General features: G+C 56.7%; 2 protein-coding genes across 3 annotated transcripts in view; one reads left to right on the top strand and one right to left on the bottom strand.

The window, feature by feature from the left end:
• Positions 1-2,024: 2,024 nt before the first annotated feature.
• Positions 2,025-8,237, top strand: C5H19orf25 (chromosome 5 C19orf25 homolog). The gene is made up of 2 exons (XM_069592030.1): positions 2,025-3,636; positions 6,806-8,237. Exons 1-2 carry the CDS (start codon positions 3,507-3,509, stop codon positions 7,030-7,032), a joined length of 357 nt encoding a protein of 118 aa, XP_069448131.1. The 5' UTR covers positions 2,025-3,506; the 3' UTR covers positions 7,033-8,237.
• The window catches only part of APC2 (APC regulator of WNT signaling pathway 2), a 24,944-nt gene continuing 16,082 nt past the window's right edge, over positions 8,191-17,052 (bottom strand). For both annotated transcript variants that reach the window (XM_069592028.1, XM_069592027.1), the window contains exon 15: positions 8,191-15,248. In XM_069592028.1, coding sequence (XP_069448129.1) covers positions 10,340-15,248 — 4,909 coding nt within the window. In that variant the 3' untranslated portion in view covers positions 8,191-10,339. The remainder of the gene's footprint in view (positions 15,249-17,052) is intronic.

Here is a 17,052-nt window from a genome sequence, read left to right as displayed (position 1 = left end):
CCTAACTTACTTTCAATAAAGTTGTTTAAACACAGAAAAACCTCCCTGGTCTGAGCAGGTCTTCCCACCCTACTTAAGAGGGGCGAGGCCAAGATAAGCCTCCAGCGCTATGACCCCACCCTGAGGGGAAGGGGTTTTAGAGACTAGAGAGGGGACCCTGAGGTGGATTTGGGAGGAGAGCCCAGATGCAAATGCTGTGCCCCTGGTCACCTCAGTGGGACTGGCACAGCTGGCATTTACTGAGTGCTCCCTGTGTGCCCGCCACCTGGTGTGTTCCATGACAGCCACGTGGGTTGGAGGTCGTGTCCCCATTTTGCATAAAAGTTGGCCTCAAATGCCTTGTTCAGTTCAATTCAGTGGAGAAGGCAATGGCACCCCACTCCAGTACTCTTGCCTGGAAAATCCCATGGATGGAGGAGCCTGGAAGGCTGCAGTCCATGGGGTCGCTGAGGGTTGGACACGACTGAGCGACTTCACTTTCACTTTTCACTTTAATGCATTGGAGAAGGAAATGGCAACCCACTCCAGTGTTGTTGCCTTGAGAATCCCAGGGACAGGGGAGCCTTGTGGGCTGCCGTCTGTGGGGTCGCACAGAGTCGGACACGACTGAAGTGACTTAGTAGTAGTAGTAGTAGTTCAATTCAGTCACTCAGTCCTGTCCAACTCTTTGTGACCGCATGGACTACAGCACACCAGGCTTCCCTGTCCATCACCGACTTCTGGAGCTTGCTCAAATTCATGTCCATCGAGTCAGTGATGCCATTCAACCATCTCATCCTCTGTCATCCCCTTCTCCTACTTTCAATCTTTTTCAGCATCAGGGTCTTTTCCAGTGAGTCAGTTCTTTGCATCAGGTGGCCAAAGTATTGGAGTTTCAGCTTCAGCATCTGCCCTTCCAATGAATATTCAGGACTGATTTCCTCTAGGATTGACTGGTTTGAACTCCTTGAAGTCCAAGGGACTCTCAGGAGTCTTCTCCAATGCCACAGTTCAAAAGCATCAATTCTTTGGTGCTCAGCTTTCTTTATAGTCCAAATCTCACATCCACACATGACTACTGGAAAAACCATAGCTTTGACTAGATGGACCTTTGTCAGCAAGGTAATGTCTCTGTTTTTCAATATGCTGTCTAGGTTGGTCATAGCTTTTCTTCCAAGGAGCAAGTGTCTTTTAATTTCATGGCTGTAGTCACCATCTGCATTGATTTTGGAGCCACCCAAAATAAAGTCTCTCACTGTTTCCATTGTTTCCTCCATCTATTTGCCATGAATTGATGGGACCGGATGTCATGATCTTCATTTTCTGAATGTTGAGTTTTAAGCCAACTTTTTCACTCATCTCTTTCACTTTCATCAAGAGGCTCTTTTGTTCTTCTTCGCTTTCTGCCATAAAGGTGGTGTCATCTGTATATCTGAGGTTATTGATATTTCTCCTGGCAATCTTGATCCCAGCTTGTGCTTCATTCAGCCTGGCATTTCTCATGATGTACTCTGCATATAGGTTAAATAAGCAGTGTGACAATATACAGCCTTGACGTACTCCTTTCCCAATTTGGAACCAGCCTGTTGTTCCATGACTGATTCTAACTGTTGCTTCTTGACCTGCATACAGATTTCTCAGGAGGTAGGTAAAGTGGTCTGGTATTTCCATCTCTGTAAGAATGTTCCACAGTTTGTTGTAATCCATACAAGGGCTTTGGTGTAGTCAGCAACGCAGAAGTAGATGTTTTTCTGGAACTCACTTGCTTTTTTGATGATCCAACGGATGTTGGCAATTTGATATCCAGCTTGAACATCTGGAAGTTGATGGTTCATGTACTGTTAACCTATACTGTTGAAGACTGGCTTGGAGGATGCTTTGTTAGGCAGTCAGAGAAGCCAGCATTGGACCGGACACCCACCCTTTGTGCTTCTAGGCTCTGCGCAAGGAGGCTGATGTTGCTTCCTTCCTCATTATTTAACTTATATGCAGAGTACATCATGAGAAACGCCGGGCTGGAAGAAGCACAAGCTGGAATCAAGATTGCCGGGAGAAATATCAATAACCTCAGATATGCAGATGACATCACCCTTATATAGCAGAAAGTGAAGAGGAACTAAAAAGCCTCTTGATGAAAGAGGAGAGTGAAAAAATTGGCTTCAAGCTCAACATTCAGAAAACGAAGATCATGGCATCCGGTCCCATCACTTCATGGGAAATAGATGGGGAAACAGTGGAAATAGTGTCAGACTTTATCTTTTTGGGCTCCAAAATCACTGCAGATGGTGACTGCAGCCATGAAATTAAAAGACGCTTACTCCTTGGAAGGAAAGGTATGACCAACCTAAACAGCATATTAAAAAGCAGAGACATTACTTTGCCAACAAAGGTCCATCTAGTCAAGGCTATGGTTTTTCCAGTGGTCATGTATGGATGTGAGAGTTGGACTGTGAGGGAAGTTGGACTGAGTGCCGAAGAACTGATGCTTTTGAACTGTGGTGTTGGAGAAGACTCTTGAGAGTTCCTTGGACTGCAAGGAGATCCAACCAGTCCATTCTAAAAGAGATCAGGCCTGGGTGTTCTCTGGAAGGACTGATGCTAAAGCTAAAACTCCAATACTTTGGCCACCTCATGTGAAGAATTGACTCATTGGAAAAGACTGATGCTGGGAGGGATTGAGGGCAGGAGGAGAAGGGGACGACAGAGGATGAGATGGCTGGATGGCATCACCGACTTGATGGACATGAGTTTGGGTGAACTCCGGGAGTTGGTGATGGACAGGGAGGCCTGGCGTGCTGCTATTCATGGGGTCTCAAAGATTCGGACACCACTGAGCGAGTGAACTGAACTGAACCCCACTTCAACTCGCTCAGTCTTGTCCAACTCTTTGCGACCTAATGGACTATGCAGTCCATGGAATTCTTCAGGCCAGAATACTGGAGTGGGTAGCCTTTCCCTTCGCCAGGGGATCTTCCCAATCCAGGGATGGAACCCAGGTTTCCTGCATTGCAGGCGTATTCTTTACCAGCTTAGCCACAATGGAAGCACAAGAATACTGGAGTGGGTAGCCTATTCCTTCTCCAGGGTATCTTCCCGACCCAGGAATCGAACTGCGGTCTCCTACATTACTGGTGGATTCTTCACCAGCTGAGCTATCACGGAAGCTCCAGCCATTCTGCTCCAGTGTACTGAAACTCTCTCGGGCGTGGCCCCTTTACAGAGGGGTTGGCTTCGCGGTGGGCGGGAACCCGAGGAGGCCGGAAGTGCGCTTCACGTGCCTATAGGGCGGGCCCGCAGGCCGACCGGAAGCGGAAGTGGCCTCTCGGCAGCTGTGGCGGCTGAGTACCCGCTGCCAGGTGGAGCTTCTGCTGGAAACTTGTCTTGAGTGGAGCCGGACACTGAAGCCCCAGACCGCGTGCTGTTCTGCCTTGGGAGGAACGAGGCAGGGCCGGCTTCGCCGGGAGCGGGACTCCGGAGCAGGGCGCCAGGAACTGCGCGGTCAACGCTCTTTTCTCCAGCCTGCAGGGATGGGCTCCAAGGCCAAGAAGCGCGTGGTGCTGCCCACCCGCCCGGCGCCCCCCACGGTAGAGCAGATCCTGGAGGACGTGCGGGGGGCTCCCGCCGAGGACCCCGTGTTCACCGCACTGGCCCGGGAAGGTAGGGGGAGCCCAGGCCGTGCAGGGGAAGGGCGGTCCCGAGACCCCAGCGAGAAGGGAAGCACCTGGCTGCTTTTGAGACGCACTAGCAGAGTTAAATGGTCAGGACAGAGACTGTCTGGCCCTACAGTGCCCAAAATACTTAGGTCTGGCCTTTTGCAGAGAAAGGGTGTCCACCCCTTGTTCAGAAGATAAACGGAGAACATTGACTGCAGGGGCCGACATACAGTTGTAGTCTGAATACTGTGTTCTCTATGAGGTTTGTTTATTCGTTCAGCCTTATTGAGAACCTCTTATGGGCCAGGTTCTATTCTAATCACTGAGGTGGTGAGGTGAGATCTGAACGTTGAAAGTCCCTGGGACTTCCCTGTCCGTCCAATGCTTAGGACTCTGCGATTCCACTTCAGGGGGCATGGGTTCAATCCCCGGTCGGGGAACTAAGATCCTACATACCACATGGTACAGCCAAGGCGCGGGGAGGGGGGGAGGATGAAAGTGCCTGTCCTCAGGCCATTCTAGTGGGTAGAGAGGATTAGTATGAGGCTTGTGGGATGTCAGAAGGTGAGAAACACGTTGGGATTTTTTCGGGGGGTTCGTCTTTGTGACTTTTTTTTTTTTAATTAAAGTATAGTTGGTTTACAGTGTTAATTTCTGTTTCATAGTAGAGTTACACATACTCATTCTTTTCCATTATAGTTTATCACAGGATATTGAAAATCCTGCACTATACAGCAGGACCTTGTTGTTAATCCATTCTGTACGTAATAGTTTGCATATGGTTATCCAAAACTCCCATTCTTTCCACCATCCCCCATTCCCTCTGTGTGTGTTGTTCAGCCGCTCAGTCGTGTCCAACTCTTTGTGACCTCATCGACTGCAGCACGCCAGGCTTCCCTATCCTTCACCATCTCCCGGAGTTTGCTTAAACTCATGTCCGTTGAGTTGGTAATGCCATCCAACCATCTGATCCTCTGTTGCTCCTTTCTCCTCTTGCTCGAAATCTTTCCCAGCATCAGAGTCTTTTCCAGTGAGTCAGCTCTTTACATCAGGTGGCCAAAGTGTTGGAGGTTCAGCATCAGTCCTTCCAGTGAATATTAAGGATTGATTTTCTTGCTGTCCCTCCCCCTTGGCAACCACAAGTCTTTTCCTAGGTCTGAGTCTGTTTCTGTTTCATAGATAAGTTCATTTGCATTATATTTAGATTCCGCATATAAGTGATATCATACAGTATTTGTCTTTTTCTGACTTACTTCATTTAGTATGGTACTCGCTAGTTGGATCCATGTTGCTGCAAGTGACAATATTGTGCTTTTTCACTGCTGAGTAGTAATCCATTGTGTATATATACACCATATCCTTTTTTTTTTCTTACCGTACCCTTTTTATTCCTCTATCCATTTATCTGTCAGTGGACGTTTAGCTTGCCTCCATGTCTTGGCTGTTGTAACTAGTGCTGCTGTGAACATTGGGGTGCATGTTTTTTTTGAATTGTGGTTTCATCTGAATATATTTGCACAGGAGTGGGATTGCTGAATCATATGGTACCTCTGTTTTTAGTTTTTTGAGGAACTTCTGTGCTGTTTTCACAGTGGCTGCAGTAGCTTATATTCCCACCAACAGTGTAGGAGTGTTTACTGTTCTCTACACCCTCTCCAGCATTTGTTTATTTGTAGAGGTTTTTTTTTTTTTTAATATTTATTTTATTTGGCTGTGCCAGGTCTTTGTTGTGTCATGTGAACTCTTAGTTGCAGCATGTGGGATCTAGTTCCCTGACCAGGGTTTGAACCTTGGCCCCGTGCATTAGGAGCATGGCGTCTTAGCCAGTGGACTACCAGGGAAGTCCTTATTTGTACAGTTTTTAATGATGGCCATACTGACCTGTAGGAGGTGGTACCTCATTGTAGTTTTGACTTGCCTTTCTCTGATAATGAGTGATGCTGAGCATTTTTTCATGTGATTCTTGACCATCTGTATGTCTTCTTTGGAGAAATGTCTGTGTAGGTCTTCAGCCCATTTTTCAACTGGGTTGTTTTGTTTGTTGATATTGAGTTGTATGAGCTGTTTGTATATTTTGGAAGTCAAGCCTTGGTCAGTCACATCATTTGCAATTATTTTCTCCCAGTCTATAGGCTGTTGGTTTCCTTTGCTGGGCAAAAGCCTGTGAGTTTGATTAGGTCCTATTTATTTATTTTTGCTTCTATTTCTGTTGCCTTGGGAGACGGACCTAAGAAAGCATAGGTAAGATCCATGTCACAGAATGTTATACCTGTGGTCTCCTCTAGGAGTTTTATGGTGTCATGTCTTATATTTAAGCCTTTAAGCCATTCTGGGTTTTTTTGTGTAGGGTATGAGAGAGTGTTCTAACGTCATTGACTTACATGTGGCTGTGGGACAATTTGTTTTTAAATTAAGTAACAGTAAAAATTCTGTTCTTTGCTGCAAATGGCCACATTTTACAGGCTCAGGAAACCCTTGTTGCTGCTGTGCTGGGGGGCTCAGCTGGGGACGTTTCTGTCACCTGGAACGTGTTGGATGGGGCCGCCTGAGGAACCGCAGCACCTATTTATCCACAGCCCACAGCTGGGTTTTTGGCGGCTGCTTGAGCCCCAGCTTAAGGCTCACAGGCCTAGGTCCCCAGCACTTGGAGGTTGGGGCCATGAGGCGTGGCCAGTGCTGGGGCCATTCAGGGAGCAGGGGCTGCCCCTGCCGGCCTGTGTCTGCCTCTGTGTGCACCTGCACTGTCTGGCCTTTCCCACCAGGTGATAAAGTGATCTGCAGTCAAATGCAGAGCTTCTGGCCAGTTTGTGGACAGGGGGACCAGGCAGAGCAAGGAGGACCTTGATGTGTGTCCATGTGACCCTGGAGTCTGTGCCTTTTCTGCCCTGACTCCCCCCTTCTCCTGTACCCTTTAGGAAGTGTGGTCACTGGGAAATGTGCATCCTGGCCTCTTCCCATCTCCCTGAGTGCTCAGAGTGCTGGTGAGAGCCAGTCTGCTTCGTGATCAGGGTCAGAGCCCTTTCCAGGAGCCAGGGCCCACCCCTTGGAGGGACTGTGGGTCAGTGGAGTCCAGCATTTCCTGTGACCTGTCCCCTCCAGTCCATTGTTTTCTCTGGAGGATAAACTGAGTCCTCTGGTTAACGGGCAGTGATGCTGCCGTGTCCTATCTACAGACCCCCTGAGCCCCTCTGGGCGGGCCGAGGACGCCGAAGCCCAGCGAGAGCAGCTCTACTTCCAGAGCCGGATCTATGTGGCCATGAACCAGCGGCTGCAGCAGGCGGGTGCCCAGTTGGAACAGAAGCGTGCAGACCTGCAGCAGGCGGGCAAGGAGCTGGAGCGGGACATCAGCCAGGTGGGCCAAGTGGCTCTGCCCGGCACGGCAGCCGCCTCCTTGGGATAACCTGGCCCACCGGAACCTTGAGTCCTCCACTCAGCATCTGGCCTGGCACACCTCACCTGACACCTGGCCCCTGGGTCCCAGAAGCAGGTTTCTGGCTCTCTGTTCTGCGGCCTAGACATGCCCTGGCACCCAGAGATGCCAGGGGACACGGCCTGCCCAGTCACTGTGGGGTCCCACTGGGCATAGACCCCTCCCTGAGGATGGGATCCGGGTTGTGCACAGGCCTCTTGCCCTGAGGAGCCCAGACTGGACTTCCTTCAAGACTCGGGGCCCAGGGCCGTCAATCCATCTTCCCCTCCCTTCCTCTGGTGACCCTGCTTCACTGACCAATCAGACTGAGCAGGTGGGACCTACCCCTCTGGTTCTGCCATCTCCATGTGAATTGGGGGGGCCCCAGAGGTTCCAGAAGAGTGTGGGGGTGTTCAGTGTCCTCCCCAGCCCATGGTGGCTCTGGTTGTATGAGGAGCAGTAGCCCTCAGGGTGAGTGCCACCTCTCGGGGTCCCTGGCACCCCATCTTGGGCCTGGGCGCTCCCCCAGGGCAGGCTCTCGTCTGTCTGTCACCTGTGGAATGCAGTCACATGAGGGTACCGTGAGAGGGCTTGGTAGTCAGTCCCCGCCCCAGCTCTCACCCAGTGCCCTCCCTCCTTCCACCTTCACCTGCAGACAGGTGGGCGGTGGGCCAGGTGAGGACCGTGAAAAGGGCTTTCACCCTAAGAAGCCAGTCCCCTGAAGACCAGAGCAGCAGACCAGTGGGAGGTGATGAGCCCACTGAGTACCTCCGACGACAGTCCCCCCATGGGCCCCTCCAAAAGCTCAGGGTGGCGCTGGGACCCCGCACAGCAGACAAAGGAGACCTCACATATCCCAGGAGGAAAAGGTGTCTGCTTCACACCTAGAGACCCTAAAACTGGAAACTTGGGGGCCCAGGTGTTGAGAAAGCATGGATGCGGTGCCAGTAGAAGCAGTGGACCCCGAGCAGCCTCCTCATCCAAGGGAGGGCACTCTTGCACACAACAAACCCTTGTGTCAACCTCGAGTACACTTGGTTGTGGGGAGCAAGGCTATACAGGCAGCACATGGACCCGGATGGAAGGCCTGGAAAGCCCCCTCCTGACCCCCACCCTGCCTCACCCCTCTGGAGACTAAGGCACAGCCAGTTGGAGCGCGATTCAACAGCTGTTTATTAAAGGTGCAGTGAAATGCCTGGCTCTGCAGCCTCCTTCCGCCAGGTGATGGCTTTACAGGTGGGGGCTGTACGTATTTACAGGTGTCCTGTGGCACCTGGCATGGAGACGGCGGGGAGGGGGACAAGCCAAGACAATCAGGCTCAGGCTGCGGCAGCGTGGTGAGGTAGTGCCTCAAAGTCAGCACCCAGCTCGCAGTGTCCATCTGCTCCGGGCCGAGGTCTGGCCTGGGTGCCCTGTGTCTCTTGGTCAGGGCTTCACAGAGTGTTTGGAGTCCTTGGACTTTGTTCCTCCAAGCTCTGGCCTCAGGCTGATTGTCCATCAGTGGTCAGCACTGCCTCCTCCAGGAAGCCTCGGGCTCCCACTAGCCCAACGGCTGCATGGACCGCTGCTGTGATGGATGGAGGTGGCAGGGTGGCCGCTGGACAGGATGGGATAGCTCAGACCCTGCCCCTGCCTGTGGAGAGAATGGCAAGGGACAGCCAGCCAGGAGGGTCCTCTGCCACCAGTCATGGCAGCCGACCTGCTCAACCCAGAGGTAGCTCTGGGAATTCCCACGGCCCACATGGGGAAGCAGGCACACAGTTGCCAGAGCACAGCCTGGGACTCAGTACGGGAGCTTCCACTCCAGGCCCCCACTGCTTGGCAAGCTGGCAGCATTCCCCCATTTCCAGGGGTGGCTCCTTTGTGATGATGGGGTGCAGCATTCTGCAGCCCCCACGTTTGAGAAGGAGCTCAGAAGGCCACTCCCCCCTCCCCTTCTGGCTACTGACAGGATGGGAGCAACTGCAAAGGTGTCTTATCGGCCCTGGAGAGGGGCCTCAGGGTCAGCAGTGGCTGTTCTAGCGCCAGCTCAGTCCCCACCGCTTTCTCAGGCTCGCTCTCCCCAGGAGGAGTGGTGCAGCCGTTCCTGCGTCCTGCTTCCGCTCCTGGCCTTCAAGCCGAGCTCTGGCCTGCCGGACGAGATGGCACAGCGTGTGTGTCTTAATGAGCGGCAGCACAGCGTCCGACGGGGGCAGAAGCAGGGCTCCTTCCGCACGTCCTCTCTACCTGGCTCTGCTCCCCTCCTCCCAGAGAAGGGACAGGAACCGGCACACTGTCCCCGGCCTCCAGAGCAGTTCGGCAGAGCGGTGTGACTGCAGATCCTTAGGGCGGCTGAAAGCCGGCCTCCTCAAGGAAGAGGGATGGGCTATTCGGGCAGGTGTGCTGGCCCCCAGGAGGAGGCCACGCCCCACGGAGCCCGCAGATCCAGGGAAACGGAGACTCGGTGAAAAGGCAAAGACCTGGGACCGGGCAGGCGCCCGCGGGGACCACTTCCTGCAGAGCGCGGTCCGGGTCCCGTGGTCCAGGCCTGGCTACTGGGCGGTAGCTAGGCTCCGGCCTCCCCTCCGTTTCTCGCTCTCCTCAGCCACGGCCTGCCTCTCCTGGTTTCTTACGAGGGCTGCAGGGACGCCCTGTGTCCCCAGCGCCCCCGACCAGTTTCGGGGTGCTCCAGGATCCCTGCGCGTCTCTGTCTGGGGTTGGGGCGGCCTTTCGGTAGGGCGCAGACACGTCCCTCCCGCACGCCGCCAGCTGAGGCCGAGACGGCAAACAAACCAGCTAAGCCGTAGTTAACCAATTACCCGGCCCTACCCGTAATTACAGGCTTTCTCCTGCGCGTGCGCAGCCGCCACCGCCCCCCGGCTGGCAGGCTCCTGCTGCCGCTACCCTCCCAGCCCCGTCCCCACTTCGACAGGCACTGTCATTCCCGCCCCCACCACCATGCGTTCCCCGGAGGGAGCAAGTGCGGTGCTAATGCCGGGCCCGGCAGGGCCAGGAACCCAGAAGGGCACCGCTGAGGACGGCCCCAGCCAGGAGGATGGTCTCCGCGTGGGCGCCGGGGCCTCGTGGGCGCCCCCTTGCGGTGACGCGCGCTCCAGCCCGCAGCTCCCTTTCCTCCCAAAGCCTCCTCGGCTCAAAAGCAAGCGTCTACACGTGAGTGCGAGGCCCGTGTGGGCAGGGGTGAGGCTTGGAGGGCGGGGCCCTGGGGGGGGGGGGTGGCAGGCGGGTCCTGGGACCACCCTCGGGGCAGCCAGACGGCCCTGGGCCAGGAGAAGATGCTCTGGAAGTCCAGTCCTGGCCACTATTCCAGAAGGCTGGTGGGGACGGGGGTGGGGGCCTTCTCCACGGCGGAGTCAGCGGTGGCCGCCACCATGGGGCTGGGCACGTAGTTGAAAGGGGGGACGCGGGCAGAGCGGCTGGGGGAGCCGTGCCGGCTGGCGGGGACGAAGGGGGTGGGGGCGGGCGCCTTAGCGGGCGGCCCATCCACGTCGCTGCCAAGAAGGGAGGTGGGGCCGCTGGCCGTGGCCTGGGGGGGCGCCCTGCTTTCCATGCTCGGGGACGTGCTGGAGTTGATCTTCGCAGCCGCGAAGTCCTCAGTCTGGACCACGGCGTCGCTGGTCTTGCGCTGCGGCGGGCCGGCTGGGCCGTCCTCGGGAGGGGAGCCCAGCAGCGGTAGGGCGCGGGCAGGCAGCGTGCTCCGCAGGATGTGCGGGACGTCCTCGTCCCGGATGCGGCGCCACGTGGTGCCCGGCGCGGCCACCCTAGGCAGCGGCCCGGCCTCTCCTGCGCTGCTGCGGCGTGTGGCGTCCGCCGCAGGTTCGGGGCTGGTGGCATCCGGTCTGCGGGCCACGCTGATATGGGGCAGGGAGGCGTAGCGCTTGACCGTCTCGGGCCCGGCGGCCGGCGTGCGGACGGGCAGGCGGGACGGACTCTCGGAGCTAGTGCGCCGAGGCTGCCGCTCGCTGGGGCGGGGCCGGGCCGCGTGGGCCCGCTGAGGGGCCGGGGCCTGCCGGGAGCCTGCCCGCAGCTCATCACAGCGCGAGGAGCAGAGGAAGACAGCGGGTAGTGTGGGCCGGCCGCGGCAGGGCGAGGCAGCCTGGGTGGTCGGGTTGGTGGCTTCGGGTGCGGACAGTTCAGAGCGTCGGCGGCGCAGCAGGCCCGGCGACTCCTTGATAAAGGTCAGCTGCCGCCGGAAACCCGAGCGGTCGGAGGATTCGCTGCCGCTGGAGCGGGCGGAGGCCACGCGCACCAGGCCCAGGCGGCCCCCTCGGGCTGCAGGGCCGCCTTCTGTGCCCACCCGGCCCCTGGGGCCTGGCTCCGGGGCTGCCCTAGCCAAGGGCGGCGGCCCCCGCCTGGCGGGCCTCTGCATGAAGGGGATCCTCACGGGTGACTTCTGCGTCTTGTGCTGCTTGGCCAGCAGGGCCCTTGCTGGAGTCTTGGGCACTGGGGAGGCCTTGGGGCCAGGCAGGGGCCCTGCAGGCTGAGCAGCAGGGGGTGACCTCCTGGGCAGAGGCTGGGAGGCCGGTGAGGTCTGAGAGGAGCTTGACAACGGGGTCTTCGCAAGGCGGGCTGGTGGTGTGGCACTTCTCTGCGGGGGGCTGAGCGTTGACAGCTCTGAGATCTTGCCAGGCCGGTGCAGGCTCCTAGACCGCTGCTGCCCTAGGCTAGGGGCTTTAGTGGGGGCCGCTGGCTGCACGGGGCTGGGCGCTCCCATCTTTCTCGCCACAATGCGGGAACCAGGGGCACCTCTGGGCTGTGCCCGGGTGGCGGGGCTGGGCATGTAGATCACTGTATGTCCCCGGAGCACTGCTGGCACCCCATTTGGGGCCTTCTGAGTGCTACGCGGCTTCTCTGGCCCACTGCTGCGCTGGGTGAGGGCCCCTTCTGGTTTCTCTGGCCGCAGGGCACCACTCGCCTGGCGCTCTGCCCTTGGCCGACACCCCTTCCTATGCAGGGTGGGCTGCAGGGTGGAACCCACAGACTGCCCTGTTGCAAAGGACAGAACGGAATCAGACTCTGAGGAGGCCTCGCGGGCGGCCGCCGCTGCGGCCTGGTGCAACCATGTGGCAACAGAATTGGCGCCCTCCTGGATGGCACGCCACTCGATGCTGTCCAGGTCTGAGGCATGGTCTGAGCTGGTTGCCTCCTCACCGCGCTCCCGGGGCCCCTCTGCTGCATGCTCCTTTGGCTGGGCCTCTCGGGGTGGGCGGCGCCTTGGGCCAGACACCTGGGGCTGGCGCCTGGGCAAGGCTGAGCCGATGCAGCGCCGGAGCAGCTCTGCCTCGGCCCGCGGGCTGAGGGAGCCATCCTTCCTGCCCCCGGAGACCAGGTCCTTGGTGAGCCCTGGCTTGTGGACCCGGGCCCGACTGGCCATGCACTCAGAGGGCTCAGGTTCGCTGAGGGAGCTGGCGGAGGAGCTCAGGGAGTAGCACGGTGGTGTCTCATCTGCAATGAGGCTGGGCTGGGCCCGGGTGGGTGGTGCTGCCTTGGGTGCAGCCTTGGGCACAGCCTGCACCTCCTTCCTGGCACCAGCCGGGCACTCCCTCTTTACCGCCCGGGGGATCGCGGATGCACGCCGTGGGGGTGCTGCTGCCACCGCCGTGGCCGGCTCCTCATCCAAGTCATTGCCATAGAAACAGTACACAGCCTCCTCGGTGGGCGTTGTGAGGCACAGAGACTGCAGAGCCCCGTCCCCATGCTCCCGGCCTGGGCGGGAGCTGTCAGTATCCCTGCAGGCGCTCGGGGGCCGGCGGAGGGGCAGCTCTAGCCCTGCCAGGCTCCTGCCAGCCCCCTGGGGCTGCTCTGTGCTCCGGCCCATGCCCCCCACCCTGTGCCGCTGCCCAGCAGACTGCCTAGTGGAGGCGGCATGACCTGCGGGTTTCTGCCCATCCAAACGCCTACCATCCTTGGGGGGTCCCTGCAGGGTCTCGTCACTGAGGGAAGCGGTGCTGGAGAAGTTGACTGGAGTGCCCTCAGCTGAGTCAGTGCAGGAGTCATCCTCATGGGCCGGGGCAGGCACCAGCATGTACACCGGCACGGGCAGCGCACGGCGGCCAGGCACCAGTGCTGAGGCCACCTTGCGGAGCCGGGCAGGCACGGCCCCACCCAGGCACTCGCGCAGCAGCTCCAGCTCCTGATCGGTGGACGCTGGCCCTTCCAGACAGCCACTGGCCTCGTCCCGTCGGCGGTGCCCCGGGCCTCCGCCTCCCCCACTGCCGCGCTCTGGGCAGGCAGGGGGCAGTAACCGCAGCTCCACGTCCTTCTGCACGTAGAGCTCGTGCAGGGCCAATGCGCTGAGGCTGGAGGCACATGAAAAGTTCTCGTCGGGCTTCTCCACAGTGAAACGCACGCTGCCTGCATCCAGCTCGGAGGGCAGCCGGCAGCGCTCCCGGCAGTCGGCGATGTCCAGGAAGCGCTTCACATAACTCTCCCACTGAAGGCTGAACTGGGTGGCCTCCCGCTCGCCCGGTGGTGCTGGAGCCAGTGGCGGTGTCTTGCTGCGGCTCGGCGGCATGGTTTGCCCGGGGCTATCAGGCAGCTCACTGGGGCTGACTGTGCCACTGCCCAGCCCGCTGCACGGGTCACTGGGGATGGAGCTGGCAATGGATGGACTCTCGAAGCTGCCCAGTGAACTGACTGAGCTGCAGCGGCTCAGCACCAGCGGTGTCTCCTGCACACAGTTCTCAGAGGAGCTGGACGGCGTGGCATCCTCCACCCCCAGGCCCCGACCCCTCTGGGGCGCTGGGATGGCCATGGGCAGGGAGGCGGTCCCTGGGCCCCGCCAGGCCCCATCCAGCTCTGCCTCACCAGGGCCAGACTCCTCCAGCCCTTCCAGAGATGAGTCGCTCTCGTCTAGGTCCCCAGCCTCACTGGGCCCCGGGCGGCCAGCTGAGGACAGCGAGGACAGCGAGCTGCAGCGGGACAGGCAGAGGGGTGCCTTCTCGACCATTAGCTTCTCAGGCACACTGCTCAGGCCCTCCGTGGACAGCCAGGCCTGTTTTCGGGCCCCAGGGGCCAGGGACCCCACACCCACCCTAGTGGTGCCCTCCAACAGCGGCACGTGCTGGTAGGTGGGCGACAACTTGATGGTACGCACATGGGCATCTGTGGCCTTGGCATCCCGGGCCTCAGGCTCAGCCTGGCCACTGGGCAGGCTGAGGTCAAGCCGGCTGGGCCGCGCCTGACCACGTGGGGGCCCCTCTCGGTGCTCAGCCAGAGCAGCCAGCGAGCAGGGCCGTGAGTGTTCACGAGGACAGTGCCCATCACTGGTGCTACCGCTGTTGAGACTGTCATTGGAAAGGCTGGCGTGGGCTGCCTTGAGTCGCAGCAGTGGGTGAGCCCGGCTGCTGCCCACTTCCCGCCGTCCCCCCTCAGGCCCCCTGCAAGGTGAGCAGGATTGGGCACGGCCTTCTCGCGGGGCCTCCTGGCCAGGGTCCCCGGAGCTGAGGCTGAAGCTGTCGTCAGATGAAGTGTGCAGGGCCGAGATGTCCTCTACCAGCCTGTCGATGCGAGCCACTGCTAGCGCCAGCTTGGCCTTGGCCCTAGCTGCCACGGCTGCCTCCCCACCGGCCTCCTTCTCCACCTCCAGGCCTCCTCGGCGGGTGGGCGGGGCTCGGGCCAGCGCCTGGCCCTGCAGGAAGGGGCTGCCCAGGAAGAGGGAGAGCACTGCGGGGCTGGCGGGCTCTGTGGCAGTGGCAGCAGCAGCCAGGGAGGGCGCATCGTCGTCGTCAAAACAGCCCGAGTCAGAGGCGTAGTCCTGCGCCAGGCCGTCCAGGTGGCGTAGGGGCGGGAGGGGCTTCTTGGAGGCGGCCTCGGCCTCCGGCAGGCCCTGCTTCTCCAGGTGGTCAAGCGCCTGCGCCAGGTGCCGTGTGTCCAGCTCGGCCTCCAGTGCGCGCTGTTTGCGCACATACAGGCTGGGCGCGCAGGAGCCCGGGGAGACCGCGGTGGCCGCTGGCTGGTACTTGGCAGGCCGGTGAGCCAGCAGGTTGCGCAGCGCGGCGGCGCTGCCCATGGCGATCATCTTGTGCTTGGAGTGTACCAGGTTCCGCAGCATGCCCACGGCGCCCAGGTCCCACAGCAGCTCCTGGTCTCGAGGGCTGCGGGCCGACAGGTTCCAGAGCGTGCCGCACGCATTGCTCACTATGGTCAGGCTGTGCGACGTCAGATGCTGCAGCAGCGTCTGCAGGCAATTGTGGTCTCGCAGCACCTGCCTGCGGGAGGCGGGGCGCAGCGCGTCAGGCCCCGCCCAACCTGGACACCGCCCACCACCCTCTGAGGCCGGATGGGGCAAATCCAAACAGAAGATGCCCAGGTAACTTTGAATTTCAAAAACAAGGCTAAATTCTTAGTGTAAGTGTATCCCAAACAGTGGATGGGATATACTTGTGCCAAAGCTTTTATTAATATCAAACTATTAAACAGTACTATTAATTCTTTAATAATATTTGTTTAAAATGAAATTTAGTTAACTATTTATTAAAATTTTTATTCTATAATGGAGTATAGTTGACTTACAATTTTGTTATTTTTAGACGTACAGCAAAGTGGTTCTGTTATACCTTTATACATTCTTTCTCAGATTCTTTTCGCATCTACTAGGTTGAGTGGAATTCGCTGTGCTATACAGTAGGTCCTTGTTATTTTACATATAGCAGTGTGTAGTATATCTCACGGAGAAGGAAATGGCACCCCACTCCAGTACTCTTGCCTGGAAAATCCCATGGTTGGAGGAGCCTGGTAGGCTGCAGTCCATGGGATCTCAGAGAGTCGGACACGACTGAGCGACTTCACTTTCACTTTTCACTTTAATGCATTGGAGAAGGAAATGGCAACCCACTCCAGTGTTCTTGCCTGGAGAATCCCGGGGACAGGGGAGCCTGGTGGGCTGCTGTCTATGGGGTCGCACAGAGTCGGACAGGACTGAAGCGACTTAGCAGCGGTATATCTCATTATATACCTATACTAGAGATTTCTGTTTGTTTCTATTTATTATTAGCATTAGTAGTAGATAAAATGTTTTATTTTGCTTGATAAGACTTTTTTTTTTCCTGTCCACTCCATGACTTGTGAGATCTTATTTTCCCCACCAGGGATGAATGAACCTGGGCCCTTGGTAATGAAAGCACCAAGTCCTAACCACTGCACGCCAGGGAATTCTCTACTGGGGTAAGATCGTTAGCACGAGTATATCCCATCTAATTGGAGACATGAATGGCAACCCACTCCAATATTCTTGCTTGCAAAACTCCATGGACAGAGGAGCCTGGAGGTCTATACTCCATGGGATTGCAAAGAGTTGGACACAGCTGAGTGACTAACACATTTACTTATCCCATGTAATATTTGGGATATACTGAAAATAGCATTGGGGGCTTCCCAGGTGGTGCTAGTGGTAAAGAATCCACCTGCCAATATGGGAGAGGTGGATTCAACCTCTGGATTGGGACCCTGGACAAAGAAATGGCAATGCACTCCAGTATTCTTGCCTGAGAAATCCCATGGACAGAGGAGCACATAGACTGTAGCCCACCAGGCTCCTCTGTCCATGGGGTCCCAGGGTCAGACACAACTAAGTGACTAAGCACACACACACAAAGATAGTATTAAAGGTAAATAGAAATCTAAGTATTATTTCTTAATGTTTTAACTGATAAAATCTTTAGCACAGGTATATCCTATACAATATTTGGGATATACTGAGATGTATACTTTTTTAAAGTTATGTACTTTCATACATCTCATCAGAAGCATTACTTTTTAGTAATATTAATAAGTGATATTAATAAAGAACAAGTTTTTATTACTGTTATTTAGAAAATGATGCATTTTTATTTTAATAAATTCATTTAAAATTCAGTATAAGCATGCAATATGTTACATAGTAGGAAATATGTTAATGAAGAATAGGTATTGTTTTACTTAACATTAATGAATACTTTAATAAAGAACAAGTATTATTAATGTTATTTAGAAAATTATGTATATTTTTACTGAGTTAATTTAAAATTTAGTACA

This window comes from Ovis canadensis, chromosome 5, assembly GCF_042477335.2.
Source record: "Ovis canadensis isolate MfBH-ARS-UI-01 breed Bighorn chromosome 5, ARS-UI_OviCan_v2, whole genome shotgun sequence".
NCBI lineage: Eukaryota > Metazoa > Chordata > Mammalia > Artiodactyla > Bovidae > Ovis > Ovis canadensis.
The sequence above is the reverse complement of the archived record's forward strand: the minus strand, read 5'-3'. Positions and strand labels throughout refer to the sequence as shown.

What these genes read in the sequence shown, in the direction of transcription:
- C5H19orf25 (XM_069592030.1), top strand. Translation starts at nt 3,507, where the DNA reads ATGGGCTCCAAGGCCAAGAAGCGCGTGGTGCTGCCCACCCGCCCGGCG. An exon ending in CACCGCACTGGCCCGGGAAG is followed by an intron (nt 3,637 to 6,805) that starts GTAGGGGGAGCC and finishes TCCTATCTACAG; the next exon opens with ACCCCCTGAGCCCCTCTGGG.